Source organism: Electrophorus electricus, chromosome 17, assembly GCF_041902795.1.
Source record: "Electrophorus electricus isolate QZ-2024a chromosome 17, ASM4190279v1, whole genome shotgun sequence".
Lineage (NCBI taxonomy): Eukaryota > Metazoa > Chordata > Actinopteri > Gymnotiformes > Gymnotidae > Electrophorus > Electrophorus electricus.
In genome coordinates this window covers 8,701,585-8,720,568 of record NC_137513.1, presented here as the reverse complement: position 1 = coordinate 8,720,568, position 18,984 = coordinate 8,701,585, and the positions used below count along the sequence as shown (strand labels likewise).

Sequence of the window (18,984 nt, the reverse complement as noted above, 5' to 3'; positions counted from 1 at the left end):
CATGTGAGAGAAAAGTTGTCAAGACAATATAAATAATTTCTGAACACACCATACAATAATGCAACCAGAACTAGCAAAAACCATAGAAAAATAAAGCCCAAGAATTAAGGACTAATATTTATTTCAGTCTCACTGGCTGTAAATAGCCAACCAGTGGAAGACTCCCGTCATCATTTATTTCAGTATTGATCAACAGGGGTTCGTCAACGTAAAAACACATGCAAGAGCTGTACAACAGAGGTGGTCAACTTTCTACATAAAGAAAGGCCAAATGACAGTCACTGTAAAAACTAATGCAAGTCATTGACAAAGCTGGGTTAAAAATAAGAATGAGAAATACTGAAGTGAATAGGAGTCTCAAGTCCTAGTGCTAAAATAATGATGCCCCGCACTGAAAATGACGAACAGACCACTACCTAATCTGTGCGCTCTCCACCAGCCCTTACTGGTCTGCATGGTCTCATTCAGTTTGAACATTTAATTTTTATATGCATAAACAACTAAACAACTGCCAAGTGTTTTTATTTTAATCACAAGAAACAAAAAGAAGCATGACTTCAGAAGTCCTACAGTGCTTTTACAGGGAGCGAAGTGCTTGAGAAGACAGACAAAGGATATTTACTTAAACAAAAGGTTCAAATATTTACGAGTGTTTGTGTTTTATAAGTTGGTTTGCTCTGCGGAATTACAAGCATGCCTTTCCTCTTGATAAACAGATCTGCTGAATGATCTCAAGGGAATTTTAACATGTTAATTACTAGCTCAGAAATTAGGTCAGTTAGAAGGAATCGCTCCACTGAACAAGCTTCTTAAGGCACCCCTGCCTGTAAACAGAGTCAGTCTCTGTCCGGTATTGTCAGAGCGGTGTAGGAAACAGTAGGCCAGCCTGAGAACGCCCTGCCCATCAGACAAAGCCTGACTAATTTACATGGTCAGGTCTCTCTGCCAGTCCTCAAGGTTGCAGATGCTGCAGTGTTACAAGCTTCCTTCATAGACACATCTATGCAGTATCACAGCGTGCAGCATCCGAGATCAAGCCATCGGTATACATGGTCACCACTGACAACCAACTTTAAGCAACTTTAAGTGTTTTCATGACCAATCTACCTTTGATTAATGGAATGAAGGTGCAACATAAGTAGAGTATTGATGGTAGATTGGGGTGTAAGGCTAGTGCTCAGTTTTCATATATACAATAGTGAGTTACACTCATTTACTTACACACACACACACACACACACACACGTACAAGATCAGTGCAAAGAGAAGGAAAGACGAGAAACGTTCAGTCAAAAGAAGAAGAGATCAGTCGGCGTTAACAGGTGTGACTGGCAGCTCGCTGTAAACAGACCTACACAGCTCTGGCTTAATAGCGCATCAGAAACTTCTAAAAACAGGCTTCTGAAGCTTCATTTAGTACTAGAAGCTTCAGAAACTTGTAGAATTCCTGTGCCTGTTTTTAAGTCTAAGCATTCCCATAAGACAATCCTTCCTTCTGGAGCTGCCACTCAATGAGAGAGGGTTAGGGCTCTGTGCAGAGCAGGACATCTTAACCCAAAGAATTTTTTTTACCCTGTATTAAATCATTTACAACCTTCACCTAAACCTTACCTATAACCTCAAGTTTGTGGGTGACCAAAATGAACTGTAACTCCTAATCCACATCTCACCCAATTAATGGATTTCTGATGTCACCATGCTGCTTGCTGGGTACTGTCAACACACCGCAAGGAAATGTTCTCAGTTGCTATAGCAACAAATAGCATTACTAGGGTGCAATTTTTCCACTGTTCTGAATAAGTGTTTCCTGAGTCGAAAAAGTAGATAAGGCGAGAGAGTGACAGCAAGAAAAACAGTTAAAGTAATTACATGTTAAAAGCCACCCCCACCCCCCATATTGTGCTTAGAAATACCTCAAATTCATGTGTAATCCCACAAGGGTACAGACCATTAAGAAAAGGATGTGGCTGATAAACCATTCCAATGCAACAGACACAGACACACACACACACACGGTCCAAGAAAAAAATGGCAGGTAGAAAGTAGATGGGGGTACAGCTGTCAGTGGAGGACTGGCTGATCGGTGTCTGTGGATGGAGCATTTGGGGACGAAGAGGTTCAGGCCCAATCACTCAGCGAGAGGAGAGGCCTGTTGCTATGCCACAGTCAACCACCTGCATCATGTCCCAAATCTGTGGGGAGATGCAATCAAATTAATAAATAGTCAGGCCATACTTTCTTTTCTCCACAGTAGCTGTATGTGTGCGACGTTTCCGATGAAGTGGACTTCACGTGGTCTGTGTGTCGTGTCCCGCCCGCTGTGGACAAATGGCACTGACGGTACGTTCCCACCCCACTACAGGTCTCTCCTGCCAAACGAGAGCTGACGATCTGTGAGGGGGACTGAGGGAAAGCACGACAGAAACACCACAGGGCTTTCACAAGCTGTCGGAAGTGACGTGAATCGCCGTGTCTTCTTTGGGCCGCTGCCCACACAGCTCATCACTCCCAGTGCCACCCAGACGCCCACCCACGGCGTCACGCCTGACAACAGAACTCGGTCAATTAGGGGAAACCCACACAGAGGAAGGTGGACCCTGCGTGAGCGTGTGTCCGTGGTACACAGACACACTTGCTGGGTGACCAATGAAAGAGCCCCTAGAAGGAGCTCGTGTGTGTTTTTGTTCATACGTGCATGCGTGTGGTGCGTGCATTACCTTTACAATCCGGTCACTCCCGCAGGTGACCATGAGGCCTCTAGCTGGGTCCATGTCCATGTGAGAGATGTTGTGTTTCCCTTCATGGAAAGTAGCCAAGGAGGTCCGACTGTGACATACAGACACAGACAGCGAGTTATACTACAGAGGCTCCCTTAACCAATTAATGCCTAATTCGGGGTTTTTCACCCTAGGTGGTTCAAGCACTTGTGCTTTAAACAGCATCTTGCCAAGGTGCTGTGGTTCAGGACTAAACCAAGAGGAGGTCAAAGGAGGAAGACAAGACTAGCCATGACAGCACAGAAGTTACAATTGAGGATGTAATTATGTGAACAACTAATTATTTGTAATAATTAAATGCTTTCCCCCCTGCATATAAAAAGTTAGTATAAAAGGTAGCATATGCTCAGGCAACATCGCAGTGCATCTGGTTTTTGTAGATCAGATTATTGTTGCTGTTTAGATTTCTATGGAAGAAAAACAGAGAGAAAATCAAACTCTGCTGTCCAGTAGAACAGCAACATAACGATCTGCCTTACTGCCAAGATCGAGTTTAACATCCAAACTCAGGTTTCTTCACACTGATGAAACTGATTTCTCTTTGTTTATTTCTTTGGAGAAAAGTACAACAGTTTTGGTCTGGACCACTTTCAAATTTTGTTCATACGCAAGAGAAAATTGCTACATAAAAGTGCTCATAAATCACTTTTGCAGTCCATTTTGGAATGAACCTGTCTGTGCAAGTGGTTTTTCCATTTGGCTCGGTGTTCCTTCACTACTGTGGCACTTTAATTTCTCTCTGGCAATGTATGCATGTGTATACTAAAAGGTTCTTTGCACATATGTCTGTCTAGGGAAAATGGCTGGCAGTGCAGGTGAGTTTGGGAGCTCTTACTCTTCGTCTTTGATTGCACTGTGGCAGTCATCACACATTCGAACCTGGAACTCAAAGCCCATGACGGGGTACGTAGAACGTTTAGAGCTACACTTCCCACATATCGCCTTACCACACTTCCTGCAGTGATGCTGCAATACAGAGAAATACGCAAACAAGGGATCAGGTGGGCAGCAAAATGAAGTCTCGTTCAGTACTGGAAGGCAGCTAAAGCTGATCAGCACATAACTCTGAAGTTTCCTCTCATATTTGCACAACATAATTTCACATTAAATATAGTTAAAAGTTCCAGTTTCATTTATTCCATCACATATAAGGAATATGTAGTTGTTCATTTGCCATGTAAACAAGCTGTGGTATTTATTAAATTTGCAGTTAATCCCACAGAGCATCTTTAACTACAACAGCATTTAAACAAATCAGTTGAAGGCTATGCTAAGACAAGCTTCATCTCAGCGCTTTAAAGGAACACTCGCTTAATAAAGACAGCTGGACAGGCACACAAAAATTGCTAGATTTTGAATAAGTCCAAAGAAATAAAAGACTAGATTGCACATAGCAACAGTAGTTAACGCAACACACCTGTCGGAGTCCTAAAGTCTTAGTGTCCCACATTTGCTTAATGTTCCAAAAAAATGGCTGTTCACACTTCTGACATGAGTCACTCTCCAACCACTGAGGAGCCTGTAAAAAAGAGAAAATAAAAAGGTGACTCGTTCTCAAATTAAACTGTTAATCACTTTCTCCATCACCTACAGTTTAATTCTTTAGTAAGGGCTGGTTACCATGAATACAGTAGCTGTAATGAGCCACGGTGACATGGAACGATTTGGAGTGCCCGTGACGAGCTGTGCTTTAAGGTCAGGGTTAGGCTTAGCAGCAACCCGTGCTTAAACAGAAACCATCAGGCCCAGGTCAAGCCTTTGAGTTCAGCTTCCAGTGGCTGTTTTCTGTTTTAAGCTTACAAATCAATTATTCAAAGGCCACATTTATACTTTAAGGATACATTTATATAAGTATATTCAATATTTCAAGGCTATTTCAAACCAAGGCAACGTCATTTAAGTCCAAAACCCAGTGCAAGTTATAAAGTCTATAAAGTCTTAATACATCTCTGTATATATAACTGTGTTAAAAAATGGCTTTAATGCTTTAGGCCCATCCTATTTAAGGTATAAGGTAACAACCGGCAGAAATAAATGCTTGCAAGTCAGGGACGGTTAATGAAATAATACCTTCATCTGCCCCATTTTCTTTTTGCACCAGTTTCTGCTTTGTTACCTTCAGGACTGACAAATGGGTCTCTAGCACTGCTTAATGCTAATGTATTTTAATAGCATTCAGTGCTTTAACATTTCATAGCAGGCATGACAGAGTATGACCTTCAGGTGCATGATGGGAGGTTCTTAGAGGGGACAGACCTAGGGTAAGCTCTACATGGGATCACTGCTAGATATGTCTGCCTTGCCATTTTGTTTAGTACATATGGAACAAAGGGTTTAATTAAGAATTTTCTTTTGTATAGCTGTTCTAAAACATTAGTAACATGACAAAAGCAGCTGAAGATTGTTTTACTTCAGAATTATTATACATATTTATACTCTAATAATATGCATTTATGAATGCAAAAGACTTCATGAAAAAGTATTTATACTCCAATAGCTTTCCCCCCTCCTTCTGCCAATGTTTGGGACCCAAAGCTGAAAGAACCATGTTTTTTGAATAAAAGATTTAGAGCACTCTAACTAATCCAAATACTACATGACTGCTTACGAATACATTAGGTAGTTTTGAACAGGCTTCGGTGCACTGAACCAAGCAGCACAATGCTGTGCTGTCAAACACAGTCCAAACCAAGATAGAGGGCTCCCACTATAAAACAGACATCACCACAAATAATGTCCTCCCACCCCCCAAGTGTTTTTAAACTCGGTCCTGATACTGAAGTGTCTCAGAAAAAATATGAATACAAAGTATGTATATATGCATGCAAGTGTGTGCACACATGCACCTCTTCCCGTGGGGTGTCCATGTTCCACACTGTTATGGCTCCGTCAGCCGAGCAAGAGACCAGCTGGCTGGTGAGCTGCAGATAACGCAGAGCCTGCACCTTCTCACTGAAGGAGGGTGAGAGAGACAGAGAGGAAAGACCTGAACTCTAAATTGGAATTTTAAGAGTTTAGGTAACTGCCCATCAGGACAAGACACTAGAGACATTTACTATTGCGTGTGTATTTTTAAAAAATCTATCTATCCATCCATCCACACACACTGTGTATGTTTATTGTTTCACATTTATGTAAAATAGCTGTCAACTCCAGTATGGTATGGTTGTGCAAATGTACACACATGTACATTTTCATTTTACAGCATTTAGCTGACACTATCCAAAGAGACTTACAATTAGGACTGAACACAACTGAGGGTTAAGGGCCTTGGCAGTGGTGGGGACTGAACCGCCAACCTCCCCATTACTAATCAAGTACATTCACAACTGCCAGCGTGTGTGTACTCACTGATGTCCCTGCAGAAGCAGTGTTCGGCCCTGCCTCCCACCGATGTCCCACATGATTACACTGTGATCTGACGCACCAGAGAACAGCCATCTCTGCACAGGCTCCCACCACAGAGCCGCTATGCTACCTACACAGGGTTGGGGAGAACAGGGGTGTGCGTTACATCACACTAGTCAGATGTTCATATTATAAAAATGCTTACCAGAGTCTTACTGTTCGTGCGTGTGCGTGCGTTACCTTCATGGCCCTTCAGAGTAGTAATGGTGGAGTACGTGTCTCTCTCCAGTTTGAGCAGGGTAATCTGGCCTGAGCAATCACCCACAAATGCGTGACGAGTATCATTATCGTACCTGACCGTGCAGTCAAGGAAACTGAGAATATCTCGCACACACACACACACAGTCGATGCAATTACAAAGCAGACGTGTGCTTTTAAGAGAGCACACACACACATACACACACTTTAAGGATACTGCAGGCAGGTGGCCCAGGAGCTGAAGAAATGTCGGCCCAGCATGGAGCCACTCTGGGTGCACATCCAGCTGACACTCTTGTCATGGCCTGTGCTCACCACCCACTGACTCAGCAGAGAGAACACCATGTCTGACACGCGTCCCTGGTGAGCTGGAACACACATGAGCAGCAAAGCTACACTCATCTCCAGATGCAGTCCAAATTTGGATTCTGAGGTCCATTCTGAAGATTCGATCCGGCTTGCGTTATTTTGTGTGTTTAAAAAGACATGGATTCTGCAGAGCTACACATATGTACTATGCAGATTCCTTTGGCTACGAATAAACATTTTTAATTCAAAACAAGATTGCCAAGTAGCATGTGTTCGTGCAAAAAAAAAAAAAAAAAAAGAGATGTCTGCAAGAAGAGTTCAAGGGGAGTACTGACAAAAAGGTTTTAATTTTAATATGCTACCTGAATTTTACCATTTTCCCCCCCTCATCACACACACACACACTTCCAGGTCCTGTGAGAGTTCTCAACTGAAATGAGGGGCTGGGTGTTGATGTCTCTTGTGCATAACGAACTGAAGTGACCCATTCTTGACAGAAAAAAACCCCCACATGCACACACACATTCATCTCAAGATACACTACAGAAAAAATCAGCATGTGTGATATAAATGTGTACAAATTTATAAATATAAATCTAAAAAAATCTAAAAATTTAAATACTAAAACACACCATTGTTTCAACTACCTGCCTGTCTTGTGCAAAATGTACACAGATGTACATTTAATGTTTGCTTAAACAACTCTATATGCAAGTGACGTGGACGTGAACACTTGCATGCCCACACAATTTTCCAAGTATTATTCGCATTCTTTCAGTGAAATTTTTCCAGACTATTTTTTTACTCAACTTCTAACTGTGCAGTGTGTCTGCAGCATTTTTGACAGTAACATCATGAAGTAATTTAGAGAAGTCAAGAGAAAGATGAGGAGAGGGAGGGAAAAAAAATTTAATTTAAGCCAGAATGGTTTTTTTTTTAATGAAACAGACATATACAAACGGGCAGGTTTCTGATCTGATTTGGTGCTACTGTGTACTGTGCATCACATCCAGAGGCCATAGAACAGGCTCGCTCTCCCCTCGCTGTATAACAGACTTCCCATCTCATTGAGCCATGTGGGTTAAGATTTCATAAGCTTCATTACCCATGAACCTTTGCTATATGTAGCACTCTACTTCAATAATACCTGGGTAGGTTTTCACGTGGTTCATCTTGTTGAAATCTTCAGAGATGAGGAACTCCTGTGTGACAATTTAAAAAGAAATTCTAATTTAAAAAATAAATAAATAAATAAATAAAATAAAATAAAAAAGAGAGTACTACAAAATGATCACACTCTTTTTATAGAGAATGACCTGATCTACAGTGACCAGTAGAGGGGGATAGAGACAAACTTACCACAACAGCTCCATTGTCCTGTCCTATGAAGATCCGTCTGCTTTCGTGGTGATACGACATACATGAACATGCAGCTAGACAGTGTATGAGAGGAACAGAGAGACAGGGATCAGGGAGTAGAGAGCAGACGAGAAGCAGAGAGACAGGGAACAGGTAGAATGAGAGAGAGCAACAAAAGACAAAAGGAATGTGGAAAGTCAAACCTATGCTTTAACCCATGTGATGTATTTACATTTACTGAAGGGACACTACATCCCACCTGACTAACATTCTGTCTACAACAGAAGTGAAGAAACAGCAACGCGCTTGGAAGAGCCAGGGAGCCACAACCAAGACCAAGAGTTTTAGATTGCCAGAAAAACAAACAAAATACAATTAAGGAAGGACTTAGACTAAGGTGTTCATATATGCATTTTTTTTTTTCCCCAAAGAGTTTTAACTCTGGCAAAATTAAGAGAGCTACTACAGCCCTGACCAGCATGAGAAACCGAATATGCCTTAAAGGGGGTCAGAGCACGAAAGCAGAAGCAACACTCTACGAGAGTGCTTTGTTCCCCTGAAAAACATTGCAGGCATTCTTCGGTTCCAGGTCTGCTCTGTGTCATGGGAATACTCAGCTGAATTTGATGCTGCACTCACAGGACACCATGTGGTAAATGCTGGGCCAGTATTGTCCGCTGTCTCTCTTTAGCCATACCCGAATGGTCCTGAAACGAGCAACCAAAAACAATACTTTTAAACCTATAATGCTTTACTGCCATATTAAAAGCAAAGAAATGAAAGAAAATGAAGCAACATTTTGTATGCCAATCATGCAACAGATGGCCCTCCAACCTCAGCGCAGTGTTTTACATGGAGCCACATGACAGGTCAATTAACATCTGATAAACAAACACACCCTATAACAACCTTCTAGGGAAGTAGAAAACTTTGTCCCAGTTGCTCATGAGCTGTTAGCACCAGCTACAAAATACAAACTGAATGTCTTAACTCTTCTTACAAAATGTTCTTGCATTAAGGCAGTGATGTATTGAAAATTAACTTGCCACAAATGAAAGCTACATTGGGATGCAAGTGCACATCAATAGTCGATATTCTGTCCACTTAATAGGCCAGTTTTTTAACAGACTTATAAGCCCAGGTTCTAAGAGTTATTTATCAGTGCAGTTTGACATCAAGTGAAGGTGTAATTAAGGAAATCTGAACTTTGCTCTTAAATGTCAAAGATCTTTTCCCCGTGAGGAAATACAGATGCCGTAGCAATTCCCGCATTGCACTACAAGTAACATTTGTCATGAAAATCCTATAAGTAAGCTAACTAGCTAGGTTACAATCTTTCCTGGCTTTCCCTTCTGAAATATTGTACGTCGTACATTGCACAGCACAAGTTGAGACAGTTTAAGCAACCTACATAATCGAGGCCACTGACCTCGTTCGCGTTAGCTACGTAGTTCAACATAAGCATTCGCGTTTGACCCGAACAGCATCCAACTGTAGGTTGGGTAGAAATTTTGCAGATACGACTGACTCGGTTACCATCAACGAGGAATTCTCGAAATCGTTGCTGCACTAACAGGTTGAATTGTGAAGATAGCTAACATTATAGCCAACATTAAGAGAACACGTCAAAACAGACGGGTTTCAGAACACGTTCCGTACACATTTAAACACTAAAGTTCAAAGGTAAGCGACAAACCAACCGACTCGTTCTCGAAATCTCACATTCAACTGACAGTTAGCCCAGCAGAATTGTTGCACACTCCTGACTGTCCAAATAGTTAGCTAGCTGAGGTATCTTAGCTTAGGTGCTAGTGTGGCTAAAGCTATTTGGCTACAACACTGTACCGAATCCGAGCATTGTTACTAGCTAGCTAAGATACCGACCTGTCTTCGCTGACTGTGATAACTCCATCTTCCTTTGGGATCAGGACCGCGGCGTTCACTGCGTCCTGGTGGCCTTCTATTTTGTTCAAAAGTACAGGTCTGGATGTTTGGGGTCTCGAATGAATCTCCGCCGCCATCGCTGCTTTTCCCCCAACCCCTCTTCCAGATTATTGAGTAACCGAGACAAGTCAGCTGATCGCCGAGGGGAAGTTCACCATAACACTGGAAATGACCGTACAACCGCGAAGAAAGCAACCTAATGATTCTAGCTAAATCGCTCATTTCATTATCAAGGTGACGACGAAGCAGCGAATACAGGGTTCATCCATGTTGTTTCCTGTAAAATTCTTAATATCAGACAGAAATTTTGGAAGCCACGAATCTCTGTTCTCCAGGAATTCTTTTTCTTTTCTTTTGCTTGGGGACAACAGAGAAAAGACCAAGCACGCAAACCAAGCTTCTTTAGTAAATAAACCAGCTCAAGTTACAGCAAACAAGTACTTTATTCTAAAAATAAAATTAAAAATTAAAACAAGACAAACTAATGTAACTCAACTACAAAATTCAACACTGCAGGAAAAGAATAAAAGATCTATACAAAAGCACTTTGTAGTGTGACAAGACACTGGTGTGAATATTTAAAACAGACTCAGCACTTGAATCAAACACCTCAAATGCAAAAACGTTTACATTAGTCACTCTATTTAACTTGCATAAAACTAATGAACAAATGTGAACATACTGTAAAGACATGGAGCAATTTCAGTATTGCTGCATAGCGTGGCACGAAGACACAGAACAAAGTAGAAATCAAACAGCCCCCATCAGGGCAGGGTTCGTCTAAAACAAAGTTAAAAATGAAATGTATGTGTGAGGTGTCTGTCGTCTTCATCGGCTTATTTATGGTTTGTTGATTTGGCCAGCAAAGAGAATGGTTCCTGAAGGAAAGATATTTAAAATGTCAGCTGCTAGCTTGTTCTCTGAATGAAACAAAGGCTAGTGTATTAGGGTGTATTTAAGATACCTGTAGAGTTGTGTCTGATGAGGAACAGGAATGGTCTATCAATAATCACCCATGGAGGAGACGATCTGGCCCACAAGATTGCAGCTAGACAGAAAAGAGAGGAATGACCACACGAGGGTGCTGTGCACAGCTTTAGGACTGTGTTTATGTTCAGAATAGGTGGACTAAATTTAAGATGAACATGTTTCTGACCATGGTAAGAATTAGGCAAATTCTGTACATAAGTTGATGCAATTACTGTTGGTGCAAGATAGATGTTTCTAATAAAAATTGTACCTACAACTGTATTATAGAGAAAATCAAAACATGCATTGCATTTTTGTGTGATGCATAGTGTTGGTGCTAGTTATATTAATCTTGGGATTTTGCACATATATTCAGTTCTTAATCATATAGCCTGTAGCAATGGTTGTCCAGAGAGTGGTGCTTTTCACTGACTGGGAGATTTACAAAGCACACATAAAAGGTACATGGGGAAAAATGAAGTAATTCAAAAGGCAGCTGCACACTTGCAAACCCTGATGTAAATAGCACAAAGCCTGGAGCCCCAAACAGTGGAAGAAAGTAATGTGGACCGATGAGTCATCTTTCTTTTTTCTTTTTTTTCTACATCTGAATACGTTTACATCCTTTAGTCATCAATGAGTGTCTCTTCTTTCCTGGGAGAGGAGCCATTAGACCACATGAACTTGGAAAATCTTTAGAAACTATTTACTATGAAATGATATGATATATAAAGTTAATTTTAAAAGGAGAACAAGTAAGACTTAACTGCATTTCTCTGTTAATGGAAAAGATTTATTCCTGCACTTCTGTAAAACACCGTTTAGACTGCAGGAAGCATTTAACCCTCTTTTAGGAATCATAACTGGATTTATCCAGGAAAAAGACAGACCAATCCGTGAATTTCTCCTTGTTTTCCTACATTGCATATTTGAAGTCTGAACGGGGTACAAACTGAAAGCGTACTGGCATATGGTAAAAATGTACAAATTTGGCTAGATGATAGTGAGTAGCAAAGTTTCACCAAACACATCCGTCAAACCATTAGTCACACACGTCTCCAGTTACACGGCTCCAGTCACACATCTACAGACTTACTAGTTGCAGCAGATGCTTTCGTCCCGTCCTCATTCACCTCTATCTTGGCTTTTTGCAGAGCCTTAGACACATAGACAGGTTCTGAACCTGTGAAACATGCATGCAGGCACACACACAAAATGCTTGAGATGGACAGTTACTGTTCCGTTATACCACAAGTAGCCACAAGGGGACAGCAAAACAATTTTAAAAAATGAATCTCAGATGACATCATGACATCAATGCACTTTTGTTTTTTTGTTTTGTTTTGTTTTTCTTTTGCAACCACAAACACCAAGGCCTAAGATTGTCATAACACTAAAATAGATTAAAAAAAATAGATAACACTGTCTATAATACTCCGCATGCACACTGTAGCTCATGGCACTAAAATAGATAACACCATGTCTATTACTCAGCACACACACTGTAGTTCAGTATTTTTAGCATATTAACAGTTAGATATTTACTTGGCATATTACAATCTGATGCTGTCTGAATAGACTAGCTGTGTTTGGCAGACAGCAAATTCTGCATGAATTTGCTTGTCAAACCATGGATGCACACCCCACAAAGTCCTACTGAAAAAATCTCAATGTTTATTGGACTACCGGCTTTTAAAAATTAACTTCTGTATGTAATGATTGTTAAATCTTGAAGGAGCAAGAACTTGCACTGTTTAATGCATGTCTGACATTACAGACGTACAACAAAGTGCTCAGTAGTGCAAAAAAAGGGGGGGGTGGGTGGGAATAAAACTGATACAGGCTATAAAACTCAATTGTTTAATTGTCTTTTATCATGGTCATTTAGGCTATATATTGCGAATACATTGTAAATTTACAGTTCTATCTTCGATCTCTGTCTTTTATTTTCCAAGTTAACTGGTAATGGCCATTATATTACTCCCAATAGTTCTTCCTCTTTGTCTGAAAGAATTACTCTCCACTGGCCAATACCCAAAGAAACATCCACTCACTGTATGCTTCACTTGGCTAGCAGGGTCTAGGACACTTCCCAGCACTGACAGGTTGCCATGATGTCTATGCATCTTTCCAAAAGGCAGATGGCAAAATGATTGAATAAACAATCCCGCAGTTAAGCCAAGTGGATAAAAGAATGTCTGAGCCATGTGCGCAGCTTAGAGGTGGTTGTTATGGGAATAGGTAAGTTAAGATCAGTTTTCAGGGAGTGTTTCTCCTTCAGCCTCACACCCCTCAGCTAGACATGATTCATACTGCTACAATTTTCAAGCTCAAAAATCACAGTCAACAGCTAAGACGCTATGTAATGCAAACATGTCAGAGACCAGGTTATTTAAAATATTTAGAGTACACGGATGAGTTATTTAAGATTTTCTAGATCAGTGGCCTTCCGGTCATATCCCAGAACTATCTCTGTGCTGCCCCGATTCGTTTCCCCATTCAAGTGAATTGACTCAGGTGCGTTACAAGAGCTTAAGCATTATACCAGGAAGTGACTGAACACCCGTTTTGGACCACGTTTCCTGCAATTAACTGCTGTAGTCATGACGCCAGTGACTGTACATCAATTGACGAAACAGAACAGCTTTTACAAACAAGCAGAAATCATGTGTGACTCACTGAGGTGTCTGAAGTCAGCTTTCCCCTCACTAAATATATTGGTTATACCCAAAGCTGAGAGAGGCCCCTCCAGATCCACCTCTGCTTCTGCTATGAACCTGCCCAGAGTCAGAGAGTACAGAGTACATGAAAGGGAGAGAAGACAGAGTTGCAAAGACATGTTCTGGTTTTTACAGGAACCCCAAAATTCACCACAAGGTTTACCACGAATGTTTCAATGGGTTTGAAAGCCTGGTTTGTGGTTCGGGATTCAAACAGAATTGAGCCTCACTTTGGCAGCAGAAGGCGGACCTTCGTTTGGCTCATTTGCTTGGCCCAGCCCTGCACTACTGCTGTGGAGATATGTGGCAGTACAGCCGCCAATGGTGTCGATTTCTCTTGCGGCAGAGCAATGAACATACTCATACTGTTGCCACGATACGGCAACTCTATAACTTTATACTTCACGCCATCGGGAGTGCTTGCCACACCTAGGTGGAGAAGAGAAGAGAAGAGAAATCAAATTCTGGTTTAAAATTTGTGGGTACATATCTAACATGCACTGACCGCAACAGAAAATAACAAACCAGAAGAGCTGAGGAACCCAGCAACTACTCACTAATTAACCACTAAAAAGTTTAAATATAAAAATAAAGCCAAAAATATTCATAAAACTGAGACAGACAGCAATATTTTAGTAAAACTTCAGACATTTCGTTAAGTAAATCTTAAATGGAAAACATTTCCAACATTACATTTTAAAGGGGTTATTTCTTTGTCTATAGTAACTGAGCTTTAGTAAAACCCACATTAAATTTACACACAGAGTATACAAACTTCAAGGGACCAAGGGATATACAGCCATGATTCCAAAATAAAACCAATCTGGTCCAGCATAGTGAGGTAGCCTTTTAGGTTCACTGTTAAGTTAGTTAAGGTTGTGCTCTTTTAGAAATGGATAAAGGCATATGCTCCCTACATCTCCTCACTTAAATGCAAAATTCAGGCTTCATGTAAGAAATTCCCAGCAAAGCCAAAACAGCCTCACCAATATTGAAGAGAGACAGCTGGGACATCATGGGCACTTTGTAGGACTGTCCATCTCCACTGGTGAAGCTCCTCATCTTGGTGCTCTGGGGCTGAAAGCGTGCCTTCCACAGCCCTTTAAAGTAGATGGAGTTGACGGCCACCAGCCGTGTCAGCATGGGGTCCAGCATGTCAGCTTGCACAAGACTGGTGATGTGGCCTAATGGGGGTATGAGTATAAGGAAAAGTTTGTAAGTTCATGGTGATATTCAGTAATAGTCAACAACAGTCTGAGGCTTTTACACGAGGTGATTAAGAGAATTTTCCTATGGTATAAAAAAAGCAAAAAAGAAATTGAGTTTTCTGGATTCAGGGTAAGAGCCAAGACTATTTTACTCAAAGTATTCCCTACTGATGGTTAATTTTTAGCCTGGAAGTTAAAAATGGTTTAGAGCTCTTAATGTTACTTTTATACATTACAAGGGAAAAGAACAGGTTTCAGTCAGTAGACAAAAACATGGGAAACAGGCTCAAAGACCATAGCATTTCCATACCCTTTGTGGTGTTGCTGACCCACTCATTGATTATATCTGCAGACCCCTGCGGGTTTCTGTAGTCAAGGGGGCGGCTATCGCACAGGAAATTGTCTCTGTTTGTTGTCAGGAAATCGGAGTGCATGCTGAAACCCTCTTGTGGGAAGAGGGCATTAGCGATGGTGATGAGGTCGCTATTGGACTTGGACGTCAGGGTCCTGTGGAGCTTCTGAAGCATCTTATAGGGCCCTGGAAGAGAGCGGCGTTTAGCACACCTTCATCGTTTCCACCAGGCTCCTTGCATGTGAAAGAGATCAGATTCAAGCAAGCCTCTCTTTGCCCAAAATCCCATCCACTATTGTGCATTTTATTTCTGCACCTTTTTGAAGTGGGGTTTTGACCCCTCTTTTTTGCTTGTTGGAGGAGAGGGTGTGGGAAGAATCACACTATGTTAATGCATGTGGGGGCAATAAAACACAAAATGTCATGTACCTTTAAAGGTGTCTGGAGAGGAACAGTGAGGAATTACTCTTACACCAATCATTTGCTGCAAGACATTTCACGTTTAAACAGCGGCAGGGACATGACGGGGCAAGATTCAGTGCCTCTGTCCTTCATGTGTTGCAAACAGCCTGTCAGACTTGCTCGTACCATCTGCATGACCAAACTAAACTGACACTTTGCCAAATGCTGATGTCATTTTTCAACTTACGACAACTCTGTTTAGCAAGAATAAATCAGTGAGGGAATAAAAAATAAATAAATCCAGATCACTTTTCCAGATAGAATGTTGAAATTGAATAGTGACAAAAGATGTGTGCTGCAAGAGCTCAGGATATGCAAGTGCTCTGCAGACTCTCTGGGGTTCAGGCCCTAAAGCTTGCACACCAGACAGTTTTCTGGAGCATTTTTCCTCTTTAGCACGACTATTTCCACTCATATGCTTTGTATGGACTAATAACTAGGAGCACTTATTGTTCACCTTCAGGTCTGCAGTTTGAAACCCATGGTCGAGTTAAATTAATTTAAAAGGAAACCACTAGTTATGCACATTTTTTTTAATTCACTAGAATCATTCACTAGTGGAGATCAAATTTATTTCATGGCTTTGCATTCAGTCTCAAACTTATTTATTTTATAAAGGGAGTGAGTTGTGTTAAGGATAGGCTGTCCTAATTTACATGAAGAATGGTGGCAGTCTAAATGTTTACGGATTTGTGAATATTCTCACACTCATCAACTGCTCTGTCAAGAGGGAAAGAAAATATATTTTTTGAATTTTGAAACAAAAGGTTACACTTCCTTCAGGAAAAACAGCCCTGCTCTTCTTACCTTTCTTCTTATATTGTAGTCCCACAAGAAGCTGGTGTTTGGTATCGCCGTGGGCACCAGGGAGCAGCATGCCCAGAATGGAGGCCACTCCATGGGGGGACAGGACCACATTTTCCTGCGGCTTCTCCTGAATCACTTTCAGTAACACCTGCAAGCCCAGGTCAGAACCCCGCTCACCGTAAGACGGAGCCGCAGACTCGGAGACAGCGCCGTGAAACACGCACACCGTCAGCAGCACAAACATGAATAACACACACATGTAAGACATGGTGAAGGAGTGGTATAGTCAGGAACCCTGAGAAAGAGACACACAGAGAGATTTTTGTTATTGAACTCTGTGACACTTGCTATGTCAATCAATTGTTTGTCATTCTAATAAAGCACCCTAAACAGGCCTAAAATCAATACGGTTGTGGTCAGTGGAAAAGACAAATACAGCAAACTAGTTTAGCACGTTTTAAATAGTGCGCGTCTTTGGTTACATTTAGCATCCATTGATGCAATATAATGATATCAAATTCCACAATTAAAATCTGAGAAAGGAAAAAAAAAATATTTTTTTTTGGAAAACCCACATACAAATACACTTTCTGATGCGACTCTGTTAATAGCTACTCAACTCTCCGCATATTCATTAAAACAATTTCAGCGAACCCGTTTAATCTCCTCCTCTCTCTCATTGCTATTCTCGGACGCGCCGCGTCTGCTCGAACACGCGCACACGAACTTCGGCCGTCTCGCGCACTCTATCCGCTCCATCGCCCTGGAACACGTTCGACGGAAGGAACGTGCGCGTCTCGGCGCGAGGCGTTAGGCCACACACTGGCCGCTGGCACCATCGGCTACACAAAACGCATCGAGAGATCAGTCCGTTTGTCCCCGAATGTGTGAAAAAGCTCAAAGGACCAAAATAACCAGCGTTCTGTAGAGCATGCCGCGTAAACGGACTGCACGTACTGTTGAGAGAAGCTCGGTGCTTCTTTCAAAATCAGGTGGGCTTCAAAGCGACCTAGACACACCTATGGTTAGGAGATATTTGATGAGCTCCCTTGAACGAGCGAGCATACTGCTGTTCATAAGCTCCATTTTTCGACACGTGCGAGTTATCAATAGCTGCGCGATGTTTTGTTTTTTTTTACCTCAACACTGGCACGTTGTACTTTACGGACCTTACTTAAACTGCGCGTGGACTACGTTTCATTTATCCCTCACCGTCCAGTTCCCGTCCTATGCGTATTACGAGGCAGATACATTAGTCTCACATTCGCTTAGAATTCACAGACTGGTTATGAAAAGCTCACTCATAAACGTAGACTGCATTCTCCAATGTTAGAAAAAAAAACCAAAAACTGCTGGCCATTATTGCTGATTAGGTTTGTTGTCATATCATCCATCTTCCTGACCACGGCTGTGCCAAAAGAGCCCTTTAAACAAACGTACGAGTAGAATATTTACCAGCCGTTTGATCACAGTTCTAGCTAATGCTTAACACTTTTAGACATTTAACGATCTCTTGAAAATGCAGAAAACGAAAGAAGCAGATCGCATGTTAGTATTTGCAAACATATAAGAGCATCTTTACGATTACTTTAGGGAAATTAAAAATTACACTGTGCTTTCATGGCGACTTATGGAACGTACCAGTTATAATACCAGGCTAAAAATACAACGCCATACATACCCCCTGACCAAAGTGGACAATTTCGAAAGAAAATATGCCAAGTACTCTCACCTTCTTCTTGTAAGGATTTGGGCGAAAATACCAGGAAGACAGTAAAAGTTCTCGCTTTCGCAACAGCGATAATTTCCCGTTTCTGTCGGCGCTTCACGGTGATATAAGCCGCTGCCACCTCCCCGGTACATTATGGGCGGGGTCTAAGCACGGGGCTCCGCCTCCCGACTAATACTTAGACGTTTGTGACGCATAGACCCGTATGAATCCGTAGGTGAAATCACACCAACCCTGTATAGTGATATTCCAATTTAGTACACAATCATGGACAAAAATATTTGTAAAAGAAAAACAAAACAAAACAACAATCTTAGACGCGAACCTCCATGTACTAGAAGTGAACAGTGCTTTTCTCGTGCGTTGCAGCTGTGGACAGAAAGTGCAGTGTGATCTTGTGCGCATTACGGGCTTTGATTTTAAACCACAAAAGTGCCACTGCCATTTTATTGTCTGTAGAGCTGTGTAAAATGCTCCCCCTTTACATGATGCAAAGACTAGTCACCTTTTAAATCTACTGAACGTTTTGTTTACTTGTGTAAAACGAAACAGATCCTTGTGAGCATTTACCTTAAAGACTAAATCACAGAAAGCCTATAATGTAACCATCTTCCGCTGTGCACATCGTCGCCTGTTTGTCATTTTGACTCTGGTCAAGTAAACATTTTTTATATTATTGAGCAGTTGTCATACTGCAACGGCAGCAGGATCTGTTGCACCCTGCATTGCAGAGATCTTGCT

At 41.5% G+C, this 18,984-nt stretch overlaps 2 protein-coding genes across 2 annotated transcripts; both read right to left on the bottom strand.

Moving 5' to 3' along the window:
• Positions 1 to 78: 78 nt before the first annotated feature.
• On the bottom strand, positions 79 to 10,125 carry wdfy1 (WD repeat and FYVE domain containing 1). The gene is made up of 12 exons (XM_027025473.3): positions 9,937 to 10,125; positions 8,692 to 8,759; positions 8,053 to 8,126; positions 7,841 to 7,895; positions 6,602 to 6,752; positions 6,366 to 6,478; positions 6,129 to 6,255; positions 5,624 to 5,729; positions 4,195 to 4,296; positions 3,613 to 3,743; positions 2,718 to 2,826; positions 79 to 2,192 (listed from the first exon to the last, which is right to left on the bottom strand). The coding sequence occupies exons 1-12, from the start codon at positions 10,071 to 10,073 to the stop codon at positions 2,133 to 2,135; spliced, it is 1,233 nt and encodes a 410-aa protein (XP_026881274.1). The 5' UTR covers positions 10,074 to 10,125; the 3' UTR covers positions 79 to 2,132.
• A 295-nt stretch (positions 10,126 to 10,420) lies between these two features.
• On the bottom strand, positions 10,421 to 18,380 carry serpine2 (serpin peptidase inhibitor, clade E (nexin, plasminogen activator inhibitor type 1), member 2). The gene is made up of 9 exons (XM_027025470.3): positions 18,247 to 18,380; positions 16,515 to 16,809; positions 15,204 to 15,431; positions 14,672 to 14,869; positions 13,916 to 14,114; positions 13,645 to 13,742; positions 12,062 to 12,148; positions 10,961 to 11,044; positions 10,421 to 10,874 (listed from the first exon to the last, which is right to left on the bottom strand). The coding sequence occupies exons 2-9, from the start codon at positions 16,780 to 16,782 to the stop codon at positions 10,837 to 10,839; spliced, it is 1,200 nt and encodes a 399-aa protein (XP_026881271.2). The 5' UTR covers positions 16,783 to 16,809; positions 18,247 to 18,380; the 3' UTR covers positions 10,421 to 10,836.
• Positions 18,381 to 18,984: the final 604 nt, after the last annotated feature.